This window comes from Schistocerca gregaria, chromosome 4 (assembly GCF_023897955.1).
Source record: "Schistocerca gregaria isolate iqSchGreg1 chromosome 4, iqSchGreg1.2, whole genome shotgun sequence".
Lineage (NCBI taxonomy): Eukaryota > Metazoa > Arthropoda > Insecta > Orthoptera > Acrididae > Schistocerca > Schistocerca gregaria.
This window is the reverse complement of record NC_064923.1, coordinates 668,201,366-668,217,727: the sequence shown is the minus strand read 5'-3', so window position 1 is coordinate 668,217,727 and position 16,362 is coordinate 668,201,366. Positions and strand designations below refer to the sequence as shown.

The following is a 16,362-nucleotide window of genomic DNA, read 5'->3' as shown; positions in this document are numbered from 1 at the left end:
TTGATATCCGTTTGACCCATGGCAGCACCATCTAGCGGGTCAACCATAGCGCCATCTGGTTTCATCCTTCAAGCAAGACAAGTTTCGTTCTTTGTAGTTTTTTCGTTTGACGCTTATTTCGTGAGATATTTGGCCCGGTCACGATCAATGGACTACCCTGTATACTCTGGAAACCTAATAACAAGTTCACGAGGCAACAACAGTGACACACTCCGGTGGCCATTACAGCCGTCACAGAATGTAGTTCTAATCAACTGTATGCCCACTGATGGAATGCAGAGTTGCGTACACATCGGTCCATTCGTTGTAGGTGTTTAACTTTTTTTTTGTTATTGAATGTATATCTGCTAAATATCTTGCCGGCGCTTATGAGAATGTTAGAGCATAAGTTCACTGGATCTGTTACCCTCATTAGGAATCTGTCATTAGAGACAGAGCACAAACTATGATTGAGGAAGGAAATCGGTCCCGCGCTTTCAAAGGAACCAAATCGCAATTCACCTTGCAAAATTTGAAAAAAAAAACTTATTCCGAAAGATCTGTTTTGCTCGTTTGCAGTCAGGCATCTATCAAACTGTAAACAATAATCGAATGAGCACTGTGCATATAAAAGAGCTTTATTCAAACAACATACAATATATTAAATTTTCCATATTAAAACAAAGTTTATAAAGTTTCAAACGTCCTTGTGGCAAAAGAATATTTTACGTTACGCGGATTTATACCGAATTCCAAGCAGTACATCTACAATGTGTGCTGTCATAAAGTAAGATTATCACATTATTCATTACGTTATTTTATCTTACAACGACTTAGCATTATAGAAATGTCTTACTCTCAGTCTTTTGATATATGTGTTTCATAGAGGTAAAATCTGCGTCCACGAAGAAAGCACATACAAATCTTATGCAAAAAAGTAATAACACGGAATGTAAGCACCATTAGAATAACGAAAACATTAACAATAACAAACAATACAACAGTGTTCAAAGTCAGTTTGGTCCCTTCGGAGTAGCTGCCAGATTGGAATGTAAGCTCAGACGCGAGTTGAGAAACGAGACGGGGGTTGTGTGATTTCGCTAGCCTCTTATTCCAGTAAGAGAGTTCTCTACCGGCACTGATTAATTTTTCCATGATAGTTGTAATGTAATCCAATGTGCTTCCATCTGCAACATTCCACTATACAGCACCTTCCCATCAAGCTTCCTCTACTACCAGCACAACATGAGATGGTTAACCTGCAGGAAGTAGATGCAATAAACTGCATCACATGTCGTCAACCAGCCCTGTGCTACGGTAAAGTAGGTAGCCAGCAGAGAAGACAAGAACAAATAAAATCCTCAGATTAGCAACCACATTTGACGACTAAAACAGACAGCAAACCAGCTGCTGGAGCACGTAGTGGCTAGCGGAACGATGTTCTCTGTGTAATAGATGGAGAGTTATTGACAGAGAAAAGGTGAGGAAACAGAGAAGAAGAAAATCAGGGAGAAGGCGGAGACGAATGAAGAGGAGGAGAAATGGTAGAACTTCCTCCATAGAGAAAAGCTTAGGCAACAGTTACGGTTTGGTAAATGCAGCAAGGAATGCCATTCATCTTCCATTTAATATCGTTGTCATGTTGGTAGCCGAGAGGTACATACAGTTCGTACAGTTGAAATAAAATGACCAATACTACATGAAAAGACCTATTCCTGCACTGACCCGACAAGCAGAAATAAGTGCTGCAATTTTGTACGAAAGAAAAAAATAATTACCATGATCGGACTACGAAGCAGTGAAAAAATAAAAGAATGAGAAAAATACGGAAAGCGACGAATGAAAATAGTAAATAACTAGCGTTTGCACTGAATTTGAAAAAAGTCATGTTTAAGAGGTGGCCTGGTGGCCTGGCTTGTAGAGCACTAGGTTCCGGCCCTAGATATCCTGGGTTCGATCCTGAATTGGGGGCGGAGATTTTGGATCTTTCCCATGAATAAATGGTGTTCGATACGATGGCCTAATGCCGCGGCGAATAAATGGTGCTCTTCCTGCAGTCAAGCCAGTACCCTGGTCACGCACTTTATTTTTTTCCTGATTTAAGAACCACCGAGAGCTGTTGACGAAATAAACTTTTATTTACTATTATTTTCAAATCAGCCGATTATCATCAAGTAACATAAAGTTATTTGCATAAGGCTCTGGCGTCGAATAGCAGAACAAAAAACAATCGTGTGTCACGAACTGTAGTCATAATGAAATGAATTTATAGAACTCATAGCATGTATCAGTGTCAACAGTTTCAGTGACACGAGTTTATTCTTTTTTTACGGCACCCTAATATCGATATCGTACAAGTTCAAGTAGATATTTTTTTATATTACTGATCATAATGGAAAGTCTGTTTCGTCAGCGGCTCTTGGTTGGTCTTAAATACAACTTTCTTCAAAGATTTACGATTTTTAGGCACCAGCTGTACAACATATATTTGCACTGAATGTCCGTGCCAACAGTTTTACCTGTAAATTAATTGGAATGTCTCTAACTAGTACCAATGACATATAACAGTGTTCAAAGTACGTTAAAAAGGTAGCTGAAACTACGTTGAAGATTCGTCTCCTGATTTAGTATCATGGAGTCAACAGATGCTTAGTGAGGTGAATATCGCAGCTTAGACTCTCTGTCGATTGATACTGTGGCTTGTGGAATGTAGAATGTTCAGTATTGCTGAAAGCCTGACATGACACTCAGTTCATCTTGCTGATGCCAGTATCGATGGAGGAAGTGCAGCTTCTCTTCCTGATGTGGAGGAGGATCCCGACCGTTCCGTGGGCTATGGGGCAACATATGCAGACGTAAGCCGGGGACAGCTGCTAGAAGTAGCCTAGTTGGCTGAGGGTGGTGAAGACGATGACCCAGACGACGAGTATGGCGATGATGGTGGCGAGGAAGACGGTCTTGAGGCGGTTCCAGGGGCTGGGCGGCTGCTTGTTCGGCTGCGGCGGCAGCTGCGTGCGGCACAGGTCGGTGCAGACGACGCCGTTGCTAGGGGGCGGCGCCTCCACGGCCCCCAGCTCCACGCTGCGCACCGCCGCGACGCCGCTGCTTCCGGCCACCGACCCGTCCCGCTCGAAAGCCGGGTTCTCCATCTGCGGACACAGCGAGAGCGCACCGTCAGACGATAAACTCTCCACAAAACTCGGCAAAGATCCAGGGATTCAAATGTGTCATGTTTATCGAAACATCGAAGGATATATTGCAACAAATTTCTAAAGATAAGATGGAAGCTGAAGTAATGAATTAAAATTTGTGCCAAGGCCGCAACTTGAACCCAGGTCTCCAGCACACTAAGCAGACGTGCTAACCAGTGCACCACTGTGGCAGTGTGACTACCACAGCTGCACACATTGCCCTGGTCCGCTTTCCGGGATGGATGAACTGTCTGTATACATAATTAAGTTCGTACCGAACCCTCAATGTGAGAGTGCTACTCGCACTTTGCCAACGTTTGTCACCCATCCCTTTCTTTTTCCTTTATTGTTATTTCACTCCCCAAAACAGGGTGGGCTGGCAGCGGCACAATACGCCACTCTTCAGCCAAGAGAGCTACAGAAAAACCATAGGGAAATGAGAAAATAACACAAAACACATAACATAGAATGGTATAAAGTGATGAATTAACAAGAACAAAAATAGATGAGTAGAAACGGTAGATTTACAAACAACATAGACAAGAGCCATACACACATGCGGAGAATGAATGCTGTGAGGCGACACGAAAACAAAGAAACACCACAAAAAAACGGTTCAAATGGCTCTGAGCACTATGGGACTTAACATATGTGGTCATCAGTCCCCCAGAACTTAGAACTACTTAAACCTAACTAACCTAAGGACATCACACACATCCATGCCCTAGGCAGGATTCGAACGTGCGACCATAGCGGTCGTGCGGTTCCAGACTGAAGCGCCTAGAGCTGCATGGCCACACCGGCCGGCGAAACACCACAGTGGGAACACAAATGAATGATGCTGGTGACACTGCTTGTGTTGGTGGAACGTAGCACTGCACACGGCACTGGAATAACACGGGCACCACAATGAAAACGATAAAAATCACTGCACTGTAGGGGACCTACCACCAGGTGAAGGGAGGAGGGGAGGGACTAAAAGGGTCAGAGACAGAAAGGAGCAGCCTGGGGGGGGGGGGGGGTGAAAAGGAGAGAAGAAGATTTTCGTCAGGGGAAAAGGAGGAAGAAGGGAAGGGTGAGAGGGAGGGAGAGAGGGAGTCCTGAGGAGGGGGAGCCCATCTCGTTTTCACTTGACTGCTTTATAGAAACAAAAACGTACTAGCAACGATAGGTCCACAAAAGTCGCATTGGGAAGATAAGTGGAAATGTGTGGTTACGGCCGGCCAGAGTGGCCGAGCGGTTCTAGGCGCTTCAGTCTGGAACCGCGCGACCGCTACGATCGCACGTTCGAATCCTGCTTCGGGCATGGATGTGTGTGATGTCCTTAGGTTAGTTAGGTTTAAGTAGTTCTGAGTTCTAGAGGACTGATGACCACAGATGTTAAGTCCCATAGTGCTCAGAGCCATTTGTACCATTTTTTTTGTGTGGCTATGTACGAAAACGATTAAAGTACAAGGGTTAATACAGGGTGTTTAGTGAGTGTCACATATTCCTAGAGGAGGCTGTTCGGTCAAAACTAGTTCTTATAGTGATATGCAGTCCAGCCGCATTAATGTGACAAGCTTCTATGTTCGATGCCAACGCACAATAACCGCTCCCAGACAGCAGGTGGCAGCACTAGCAGTCGAGGGAATATAAAGTGTGTCAGACAGACGCGGGAAACAGTGCAGTCATTGTCGTAATGGGTAACGAAGCGATTACCTGACGTCCGGGCAAGCATGATCAACGACTTACGGGCCAACTGTGGAAGCATTTCCGAAACGGCTTAGTTTGGAGAAACTGTTCGTGTGCCACCGTGGTTAAAGTATACCGTGCACGACAAAAGGGCACTATCCAAAACAGGCGCCGAGGGAACTGTGGTGCACCATGGTCCACAGATGAAAAAATTCATGGCTATACCAGGAATCGAACGGCACTCGTCTGCATAACACCCAGACGCGCTGATCACTGAGCTACAGAGGCGGACAGATATGTTTTTATTTTTGAAGAATGCTCACTGACCTATGATACTTATTTTTTCTTATTATATGCTTATTATATATGCTTATATATGCTTATTATATATGCTTATTATATGCTTATTATTTCTTATTATATGCTTATTATATGCTCACTGACCTATGATACTTATTTTTTCTTATTATATGCATATACCGGATATGTGATGGAACAACTCTGAATTTATTTCTGGCTCGTAGCTTATTGGCTTATAAGTTAAAAACAATTTCTTGGGACACAAGCTGCTCTAACTGTTTCACTGTTTTTCTTTCCAATTACGATTTCGTGCGGTCCTTTTAACATTATGCACCACAATGGATTGCAGTTGTGTGTGTGTGTGTGTATGTGTGTATGTGTGTGTGTGTGTGTGTGGGTGGGTGGGTGCGCGTGTACACACACTCTCACCTCTCTCTCTCTCTCTCTCTCTCTCTCTCTCTCTCCCACACACACACATACATACACATCTACATCTGTTCTCTGCAAGCCACTGTGAAACACATCGCTAAGGGTAATTCTCTTGCACCACTTATACGTAGCGCGGCAAGAACGATTGCCTAGGCCTCTGTAGCCGCTATAATTAGCCTAATCTACAGTTCGCGGTTCCTAGGAGAGCGATACGTGGGGTTGTAGTTTATTCCTAGATTCTTCACTTAATGATGCTTCGTAACACTCTAAGCTGGCTTTTGCGGGACAGGTTTGTCTTATCTTCAGGTGTCTGCCAGTTTAGCTTTTCCACCCCCTTATGACGCTCTGCCATGGGTCAAACAAACATGTGCCCATTCGTGGTGATCTTCTTTGTATACTTTCAGTGTCCCCTGTTACTATTATTTGGTGAGTGTTCCAAACACTTCAACAATATTCTAGGGTGTATCGAGCGAGTTTTTTGATAGCAACAGCAATTGTAGACTCACTACACTTTCGCTGTATCCTGCCAATCAACCGAAATTTGCCACCTGCTACACCTAAGCTCGAACTTGTGTGATCATTTCATTTCATACCCCATATTACTGTCACAATCATATATTTGTATTAGTTGACTTATTCTAGTTGTAGTCATAGAACAGAAATTTGCACAATTTTACAGTTCTGAACATTCAAAGAAAGTTGTTAATCTTTGCACTATCGTGAAATTTTATGGAGAACTGACTGCATATTTGTGCAACATTTTATAGATTACAGTACTTCATTATATAACCATTATCTGCAAAATGTCTGATTAATGCTATCTGTCAGGTTACGGATATACAACATGTGCAGCAAGCGTTCCCACGCTCATCCCTGAGGCTTTCCTGAAGTTACTTCACCTTCTGTCTGTGGTTCTGCCAAAATAGCTTTTTGGGCCCTCCCTATCAAGAAATCCTCACTCACTCCTTTCACAGCTTTCGTTCGCTACTCGATATCAGCGTAATGGCGTTAATAATGTTGTTTTATTAATAATTCAAACGCTGTCCAGAAGAAAGGATATATTGCATCTACTTGACTGACTTCGTCCAAGCCTTTCTAGTCATTCGAGGACACTGCACGACCGATCTTTTTGGAATCTGTACTGGGTAGTATGATGGAGGGATACTGCTCCAGATTTCTCATTACGCCTAAGCTCAGAACTTTTTTCCTTCAACAGAAGGATGTCAGTATGTTGAAGATTTGGTGAATCTTCCGTTCTGTAGAGAGATGGGGCTTGCGACTTCTTCCCAACGACTGGGATTTTTTTAGATATTAATAATATACTATGGTTAAGGCTACAGATTCTGTATAGAGTTAGACAGGGACTTCATAGGGCTGTGGGGTTTGGTTCTCGATAAGAGTATATACAGTTTATTACAATACTGCTTACTGTAAATACCACTGATTGTTACTACAGATACGGTCACTTCAGAACTGAACCAATAAAACGTCACAATAAGCGGCAGACAGGTGGCAAGGAGCCCATCGACAGGTACAAAAACCCCCAACAGCAATAACAAGTAGAGATGCCAGGTACGAAAACTGCCCGTACAGATCAAGTACGGCAAATCCTTCTGCGACAGTGAAGGCTCTGTAATATGGTCTTCGTGCTCAACAGTAATGGTAATGCAAGAGCAACATGATCTAAAAGTAGATTATCTATTGAAGAAAGGAATACGTTCATGGGTCTGTGTGTGCATTTTCCGCGCAGGTTTTGCATTGCCAGTGCTGTACTTCGTGTTAATCCCGTAATCATTTTGATACAGCATCACCATCACCGGATTCCCTGATCTACGAAGCCGCTCTTTGTGCTGTTTCACTCGCAGACACAGGGACAAAGTGCGGGAGTAATCCCAAGCACTGTCTCCGGACACCTGTCTCTTAACGAGATCTTATTGTGCAAAACCGTATCTTATCTTTATTTTCTAACATTCGCAGCTGAATTCGCTAGAACCAATATCTCTCTCGCCGCTCAGTTCATCGGAGATAAGAAACAGCTCATGTCAGAATTCACAAGTGCAGTGCTATTTATTGCTCATGAGTGACATCTCTTGCAACAATTGGTACGGAGGCATCAGTAGTGCTACGTTTGTTAGTAAAAAAGAAAAAAATTGTTTAAAGGATTGTTAAGGTATAATATCCCGTCTACGACGAGGTCATTACAGTCTCAACACAAAATCGGATAGGGTAAGGATGACGAAGGAAGTCGGTCTTGCGCTTTTCAAGGGAAGTATTCTGGTTAGTTGGTTGATTTGAGGGAGAGGACCAAACAGCGAGGTCATCGATCCCATCGGGTTAGGGAAGGAGGGGGAAGGAAGTCACCCGTGCCTTTTGAAAAAAACCATCCCGGCATTTGCTTTGAAGCGATTTAGGGAAATCAGGGGAAACCTACATCAGGATGGCCGGACCGGGTTTGAACCGTCGTTCTCCCCAATGCGAGTCCAGTGTGCTAACCACTGCACCACCCCGCTCGGTGAAGCGTTTTGCATCTACAGTACCTGAGTAAGGGAAAACAAGAAAAACTTGCAGGCGTATACAAATACACAGTGGCAGCTTGTTGTTTCAAAGCATTGACGGAATATGTAACGTTGTTCTCGCTCTTGTTTAATGCGACGTTTACGTATTGAAATGGCAATTGTGTATCTGTACACACCCTCAACGTGTGAGGATTTAAATTTATAAATATACTTAGAAGCATGCACTTGAAAATGGCAAATAGCCGAAATCAGATATAGTGGTATAAAGGACAGTGGTTATATAAGAGCCAGTGTGAAAACTATTGTCTTTCAATAAATTTATGGATGTATTACCGATAAGAAAAAGCTTGTTCTTCGTTGCTGAGTAATGAATACTTCATTTTTCTAAATATCATGTCGCAAGATATAAAGGACCGAAAGTAGCCAAAATAAGTAAACTCTTTTGGCATTCCTCTCACAAGGTCTGTTATTATTCATACTGTAAAGGAAGTTTCAGTGACCGATGTGTCGCAGTGGTTAAGACATTGAACTCAAATCCTCAACGCTCATACTTGAGATCCCTGCTCGACTGTCAAATTGTTAATTTTTCACGTTTCATGTCATTTTTCAATTACTGGGTACACTGTTACACGTAATTATCGTGTTTGAAATTACCTGGAAATGTCTTTCCAGTTCTCTTTTATCTCGCGGTGTGCTGCAGTGGTTAAGATTAACGATGTTGATCCCCCTTGTCTTCGTCCGCACTGCTTTCGGTGCATGAGAGAGATAATTAGCGTGTGAACTTGTCTGCGATATTTCAAGCACAAGACAGCGATACACAGTGGCATGGTTCTGTGCTCTGAAATGGGCGTGAAATTAATTTGGGTGACAGGAATTGTACTATTATTCACTGACAAAGCACAAGAACGGAAATGTTTTATTTTGAGACTGAAGTATGGCATACAGGACATCACGCGAACTAGAGCAACAGTTAAAACTATGAAGTACAGGAAATACATTGACGCAAAGTTTTCGGTTTCGAGCGAGAATGCAGATCAAATATACCTGTATACGTTATTTTGTCCAACATTTTTTCTTGGACACGGGGAAACTGCAAAAAACATTACATCAGTATTTACGTCATTTGCAGACTAATAATTGTAGCCATTACAAGCCGTACGTGTTTAGGCTGGCTAGTACCTCGACGTACATGGAACAAGACCAAGCCTAAATGCTTATTTTCCCCTGGGCAGCAGGTTCGGTGTTGAATTGTGGACGCATGGGCCCCAAACGGTTAGTCTATACTGGCGCATAATCCGGCCTAGTAGTGCAGTACGACGGTGCAGAAAACATCAGCTCGTAAAGTTTGTGTGAAAGACTGTCCAACGCAGACAAAAACAACCACCACAATGATTTGTATACATATTAACGTACTTACGTACCACATAAAAATATCTGCTCTTATACCCGTTGCACCCGACACACACACACACACACACACACACACACACACACACACACACACACACACACACCGAAAAATCACAATGGGGCACAATGAACTTCATATGCGGTATAAAACAAATTGAAGAATGTTCTGCCAGCATAATACGGAAAGAAATTTCGATCAGAAATCAGCATTATATATCGGAAACTTCATTTGAAACATACAACTAAATTTTTTAAAAAAATATCATACTTATATATCTAATAAAAGTAAATAACATTGAAAATTAGCAGGATGGTATTATAAATGTCATTCACTTTTTATAAGTGATCTGAAGATTCTTAAACCGCTTGAACAGTAAAAAACAGAAAGAAAAAAATGCCTTACTCAAGAAAAATAGCAGGAATCACAAACAAAACTTACCATTCAGCGAACGTATGCTTATCAAGTAATCTATCAAAAACTTAAGTAATAAGAGATCCACAGTGTAGCAAACATCTCTGTCTCTCAACAGCTATGACGTCATGTGCCAAAGAAGATAAACGATATAGTATTTTTCTAACTGATTCCGTATGTTACGCTTGGACAGCACAATAATGGGTGTGTTCTGTTGCCTGATTCATCGGTATTACAATTCAAGAATTTTTGTGATTAGTAGGACATCGAAATGGAATAAATCGTAGTTTCGATGACGCTCAGTAAAGGTGAAAGAGGCTTAATGAAAAAAAGCAACTAATCACGAAATATGTTAAGCTCCTATCATTGCTTTACAGCGAGGACTATTTTCCTCTTGTCTTGCGTGTGAACTACACCATTCATGAGTCCCACTGTAAAATAGTATCGGTACTACTACTAGCACTAATAATAATAATAATAATAATAATAATAATAATAATAATAATAAGGCAGGTAGTTGATTGATTAGTTCATTCATCTTATTGGCTTGATATCAAAATGAAGAAGAGTCTTTATGGATGTGAAAAGAGTTTGCTGTGATTAACTGCATAGCATATTATCCAGTAGACCTATTCTCAATGCACGGCACATCCGGTAACTAAACAGTTCGTCATACACTGCGAACTGAGTACGACAATGTCCCAAGGACTGAAAATGATCAAACTGTTTCACAAACTGGGAATCATAAAACGCTAGAGATATTCTTTAAATAATGGTTTTACCAACGATAAGTGTTCAAGGAAACTTGTCGCTGTTACCGTGAGGAATTTTGAAAAAGAAAAGAATTATTGTAGGGCTGTTGTTTTTCCTCCACTGTGTTTACGACACATGCCTCCTATTCTTTTACGAACTGAAAAGGAAAAGTCATGGACTTCACTTGCGGACACATGACTTATTTCTCTACTCTGTTAACGAACATGAGGTAGTCATGCATGTCTTGACGATGCCAACTCCACAACATGGAAACTTAACATAAGTACCATGGAATTAAAACATAAATTTAGAAGCGATATAACACTTTATCACTGGATCCGGTGTCGAGGATTTAGGAACTGAATACAGAATACCTAGTTAATCAGAGACTAAATGCCATGCAGCACCTCAATGGCGTCTGGTGGAGTAACAAAACATAGCTCTAGAAGCATATATTTTACGATTACTTGCGGAATCGTTCGATACACTTTAGAAGTACAGGAGAATCGCGTGAACAATAGACAAGCAAGGTATCGATAACTAAAGAAGGATATCCCGTACGTAGGTAGCATATCGGATATTCTCGTTAATTTGTTGATCACGGTTAACACCTGAAGTTAGCACTTGACAACCATGGGTGAGTATCAAGGTGGGTTTCGAGATAGCAAATCTTTTTAAAAGCAGGTATTCAATGTGAATGGAATGAATGGCTCTGAGCACTATGGGACTTAACATCTAAGGTCATCAGTCCCCTAGAACTTAGAACTACTTAAACCTAACTAACCTAAGGACATCACACACATCCATGCCCGAGGCAGGATTCGAACCTGCTACCGCCTAGAACCGCTCGGCTTATTCAATGTGAAATCAATAATTTACGACAGGTTATTAAACTCCGAGCATATACTTGTAGGTACCTTTGATTTTGTTGACATTGTTGACATGATACTTAAAAGAAAAAATAGTTTGCGAATTCGAAATTAAATTTAAACTAATAAACCATTTTTAAAATAAATACACGAATAAGGCAAGGTGAGGGTTTATTTCCAGTTCAAGTATATTCTAAGGAAAACATAAGAATCTGAAGTGATGTAATATTGGAACAAACCTTCATCAATAATAGTGGAGAAAAAAAGTAAATTTCCTGGCTTTTAATGATGGTTTTTCAGTACTTTCTGAAAATGTAATAAATACAGCGACACAAATCAATCTCTTGGAAGAGGTAGCCAAGAAAACATACTGAAGAACATGTCTGGAAAAATCAGTATTACGAACATAAGAGACTGTCCAAAATTTTACTGTAATAAATACTGGTCAAACAGAAAGGGTGCAAACTGAAATATTACGCAGGAGTAATCCAAGAAGGTGTTTTAGGAGAATATGATGTAAACGAAAGGATGTAAAAGCTGGAAAGCCACAGTGTTAACAACAACAAAATTTTATTCTACAACTTTAATACTAAGTGCAGAAACCTGAATGCCTATATGCAAATATATGGCTAGTACTGAATTATAATTTAAATGAACTGGTAATATTAGAAAGAAGGATTATAAGGGAAGTACTGGATCCACTAAATAACTATCCAGTGTTTTTCAATATTCGTCTATAGCACCATGTCTCAAACGCTTCGATCCTCTTCAGTTTCGGTTTTCCCACTATTCGTGATTCACTACGATACAATTCTGTACTCGAACCATGCACTCTCAGAAATTTCTTCCTCAAATTAAGGCCCGTGTTTGATACCAGTAGACTTTTCTTGGCCAGGAATGTCATCCGCTCCTGTGCTCGTCAGCTTTTTGTGTCGTCCGTCCATCGTCCGTCATTAGTAATTTTGCTTCCAAGGTAACAATACCTTAATTTTGTCTATTTCACGATCTCCAATTTTGATATTAACTTCATCTCTATTCTCATTTCTGCTACATCTCATTACCTAGTCTTTTTCCAGTTTATTCTCAATCCATATTCTGTACTCATTAGACTTTTCATTCCGTTCAACGGATCCTGTAATTCTTATTCAGATTCACTGAGGATAGCAATGTCATCAGCGAATTTTATCATTCGTATTCTTTCACCCTCAATTTTAATCTCACTATTGAACCTTTCTTTTATTTCCGTCATTCTTTCTTTGATTCATAAATTTCACAACAGGGACGAAAGACTGCATCACTGTCCTACAACCCTTTTAATCAGGGTTCTTCGTTCTTGGTCTTCCAGTCTTATCGTTTCCTCTTGGTTCTTATACATATTAGCCGTCTTTTCCTATAGCTTACTCATATTTTCCTCAGCACTTAGAACATCTTGCACCATTCAACATTGTCGAATGCTTTTTCCATGTCGACGAATGCTATGAACGCGTCTTGATTTTTCTCGTCTTTCTTCCGTTATCAAGCGCAACGTGAGAACTGCTTCTCTGGTCCCTTTACCTTTTCTAAAGCCAAACTAACCGGCATCTAACCGTTCCTTAATTTTCTTTTCCATTTACCTGTATATTATTCTTGTTATCAACTTAGATTAGTGAGATGTTAAGCTGGGTACGTGTTAGCTTTAGCACTTACATGGCCCTTGCTATCTTCTGAACTGTGTGATTTTCAATAGTCTCAAAGATTCTACACACCAGTTTGAATATTAGTTTAGTTTCCACTTCCTCCACATAGAAATCCCTATAGAGTTTTACGTCCTTAGAAAACTTCAAACGCGTCTCGTCATTCCTCGTTACTTCAGTTTCCCGCTTGCTTCCACACTGATTTTTTCGTACGGCTCTCCTAAACTTCAGTTTACTCTTCATCATTACTAGCTTGTGATCTGAATCTAAAACTAGACCTGAGTACGCTTTTCAACCCTATATCTCTGTCTAACCACGACGTAATCCAACTGCCACTTTCCCGTGTTTCCCGGTGTTTCCCAAGTATACCGCTGTCTCTTGTAATTCTAGAAAAAAGTATTCGCTATTACTAGCTGAAATTTATAGCAAAACTAAATTTGTTTCTCCTCTCTCTTTCCTATTCCAGTCCCTATTCTCTCGAAGCCCTTTCCTCTATTCGTTCCCTACAACCGCGTCCCAGTTCAAAATAACCATTAGATTTTCAACTCTGTTTCTGAATTACTCTTTCAATATTCTCATTTGCTTTCTCTGTTTCTTCATCTGCTTCCTGTGACGTTGACACGTATACCTGAAACAGCTTTTTTGCTGTCGGATCTAATGAGAACAACTCTATCACTGAACTATATGTGGTGTCACCGCCAGACACCACACTTGCTAGGTGGTAGCCTTTAAATCGGCCGCGGTCCGGTAGTATACGTCGGACCCGCGTGTCACCACTATCAGTGATTGCAGACCGAGCGCCGCCACACGGCAGGTCTAGAGAGACTTCATAGCACTCGCCCCAGTTGTACAGCCGACTTTGCTAGCGATGGTTGACTGACTTCTACGCTCTCATTTGCCGAGACGATAGTTAGCATAGCCTTCAGCTACGTTATTTGCTACGACCTAGCAAGGCGCCAGTATCCGTACTATTGATATTGTGAATCATGTACCATAAAGAGCGACGTTCTTCATTAATGGATTAAAGTTAAATATTCCACCAGCTACGTCCGTTTTTCTCAATTCTAATTCCCTTGTTATGTTCCAGACCTCACGCCAGCCTGCGTGATCTGAGACGCGTGCATTTCGGTCTCCTTTAGAAAAATACGTTTGGCTCTCCTGCCAACCACAACACTATACACAGTAGCTCACTCTCTGCCCTACGTTTCTATTCATAACGAATCCTCCTCCCGTTATACCATTTTCTGTTGCTGTTGATATTGTCCAATATTCATCAGACCAGAAATCCTTACCTTCTTCCTATTTTGCGTCACGGACTCCCATTACATCTACACTGAAACTTTGCATTTCACTTTTTTTTCAGATATTCTAGCTTCCCTACCACGTTCAAACTTCTGACAGTCAGTACTCCGACTCGTAGAATATCATCCCGTCGTTGGCTATGCTATCTTTTTCTCATGATCACCTCTCCCTTGGAAGTCCCCTCCTGGAGATCCGAAAGAGAGACTATTCGAGAATCTTTTGCCAACGGAGAGATCATCACGGCAGTTTTTCAGTTACAGGACACTTTTCCTGTAGATGCACATTGTATGTCTTTAATGCAGTCGTTGCCATTGCCTCCTGCATCCTCATACCGTTGACCATGGCTGATTCTTCTGCCTTTTATGGGCAGTTCGCACCCCAAGGACAAGAGAGTGCCCTGAGCCTCTGTCTGCTCCTCCGTCTTCTCTGACAAGGCCGTTGGCAAAACAAGGGTGACTTCTTATGACGCAAGTCTTCGGCCGCCGCTATGGCTGATGATTTTTATTCAAAGGCTAAGCAGTGGCGAGGTTCGAACACGGGACCCAGGACGTTTTGATTAGTAGTCAAAGACCACACGGTCCTATTACTTAAGTATGAGGGAGAAAATCGGCCGTGTCCTCTTCAAAGGAACAATCGCAGTAAGTTTCCTTTAATTTACGTCTATGGTCACAATCTTTGTTTAACAAATTACCGGCTTCGGTCTTTAATGCCCATCATCAGATCTGCAGCAAAAATGGGAAAAGTATAAATACACTCGCAAACTGTATACAGGTTAAAAACAACACATAGAGCATATTGAAAAGTAGTATTGACAAAATTTACATTTGTGTTAAAGGAAACAAAATTACCTGTACATATACGGGTCACTGTGTTTTTTCGCGACGATGTCGCAGCTTGTGAAACAATCGCAGTATTAGCCATAAATAATTTTGGGAAACCTCAGAAACCTAAATCTGGATGGGCGGACGAGGATTTGAGTCCTGTTCCTCTAGAAAGTGATGAAGATAAGACGATGTAAAGACGGCTGTTCATTTCAGTCAGATATCTCGGAAAAATGTAGGACATCTTAAAATGTCAAACTGGAATTCCCCCCCCCCCCCCTTGGCTACTCTAGTTGTAAGACGGAAAGGTAAGGCAGAGAACAAGAAGAAAAGCAGTGAAAGAACTCATTGTTCGTGCGGAGATGTCGAGGAACCACCCCACGATAGTTTTGGCTTGACGGATGTCACGTAAACATAAACGATATGAATATTTCAGAGCACGCTGAACGCTGCACTTAAGCCGAGGAAGGTAAGTCTTCCGTGCGGAGAGCGTTGCTACCTTATCGCTGTCGGCACATACCGGAAGTCATGGCCAACCTTGTGTGTCCTTTACTTATCTCTACCTGCTCACTGGTACAAAGACAGTGAGAAGACAGGAGGAAGATATACACACACACACACACACACACACACACACACACACACACCGCAGCGCAGCGTAGCATACACGCCGCATGCAGTTATTTGACAGTTTTATGCGTATCGAATAGTATTTGTAATAGGTCTTGCCTTTGTACCTATGTGATCCTCAACCGCCTTCACTGCATTATCTCTCAAAGCTACTCATTCGTTTCCTTCCGTATTCTTTTCCCCCGTTTCAATCCAGCGTTAGCTAATGCTCCATCTACAACTCTGAACAACCTCTGCTCCCTTCAATCTATTCAGGTCCCATCTCCTTAGCTTCCTACCTTTTGGCTATTTCTTCAGTTTTAATCTGCAGTTCATAACCAATAACTTGTGATAAGAGTTCACTATTATAAGAGTCCACATCTGCTCTTCTCAGACGTGTTTGCCAAGAAACCTTCCATACTTC

General features: G+C 41.5%; 1 protein-coding gene across 3 annotated transcripts in view; it reads right to left on the bottom strand.

The window, feature by feature from the left end:
- Nucleotides 1-601: 601 nt before the first annotated feature.
- LOC126268185 (uncharacterized) overlaps nt 602-16,362 on the bottom strand; it is a 294,060-nt gene continuing 278,299 nt past the window's right edge. For all 3 annotated transcript variants that reach the window (XM_049973792.1, XM_049973791.1, XM_049973790.1), the window contains one exon: nt 602-3,128. In XM_049973792.1, coding sequence (XP_049829749.1) covers nt 2,853-3,128 — 276 coding nt within the window. In that variant the 3' untranslated portion in view covers nt 602-2,852. The remainder of the gene's footprint in view (nt 3,129-16,362) is intronic.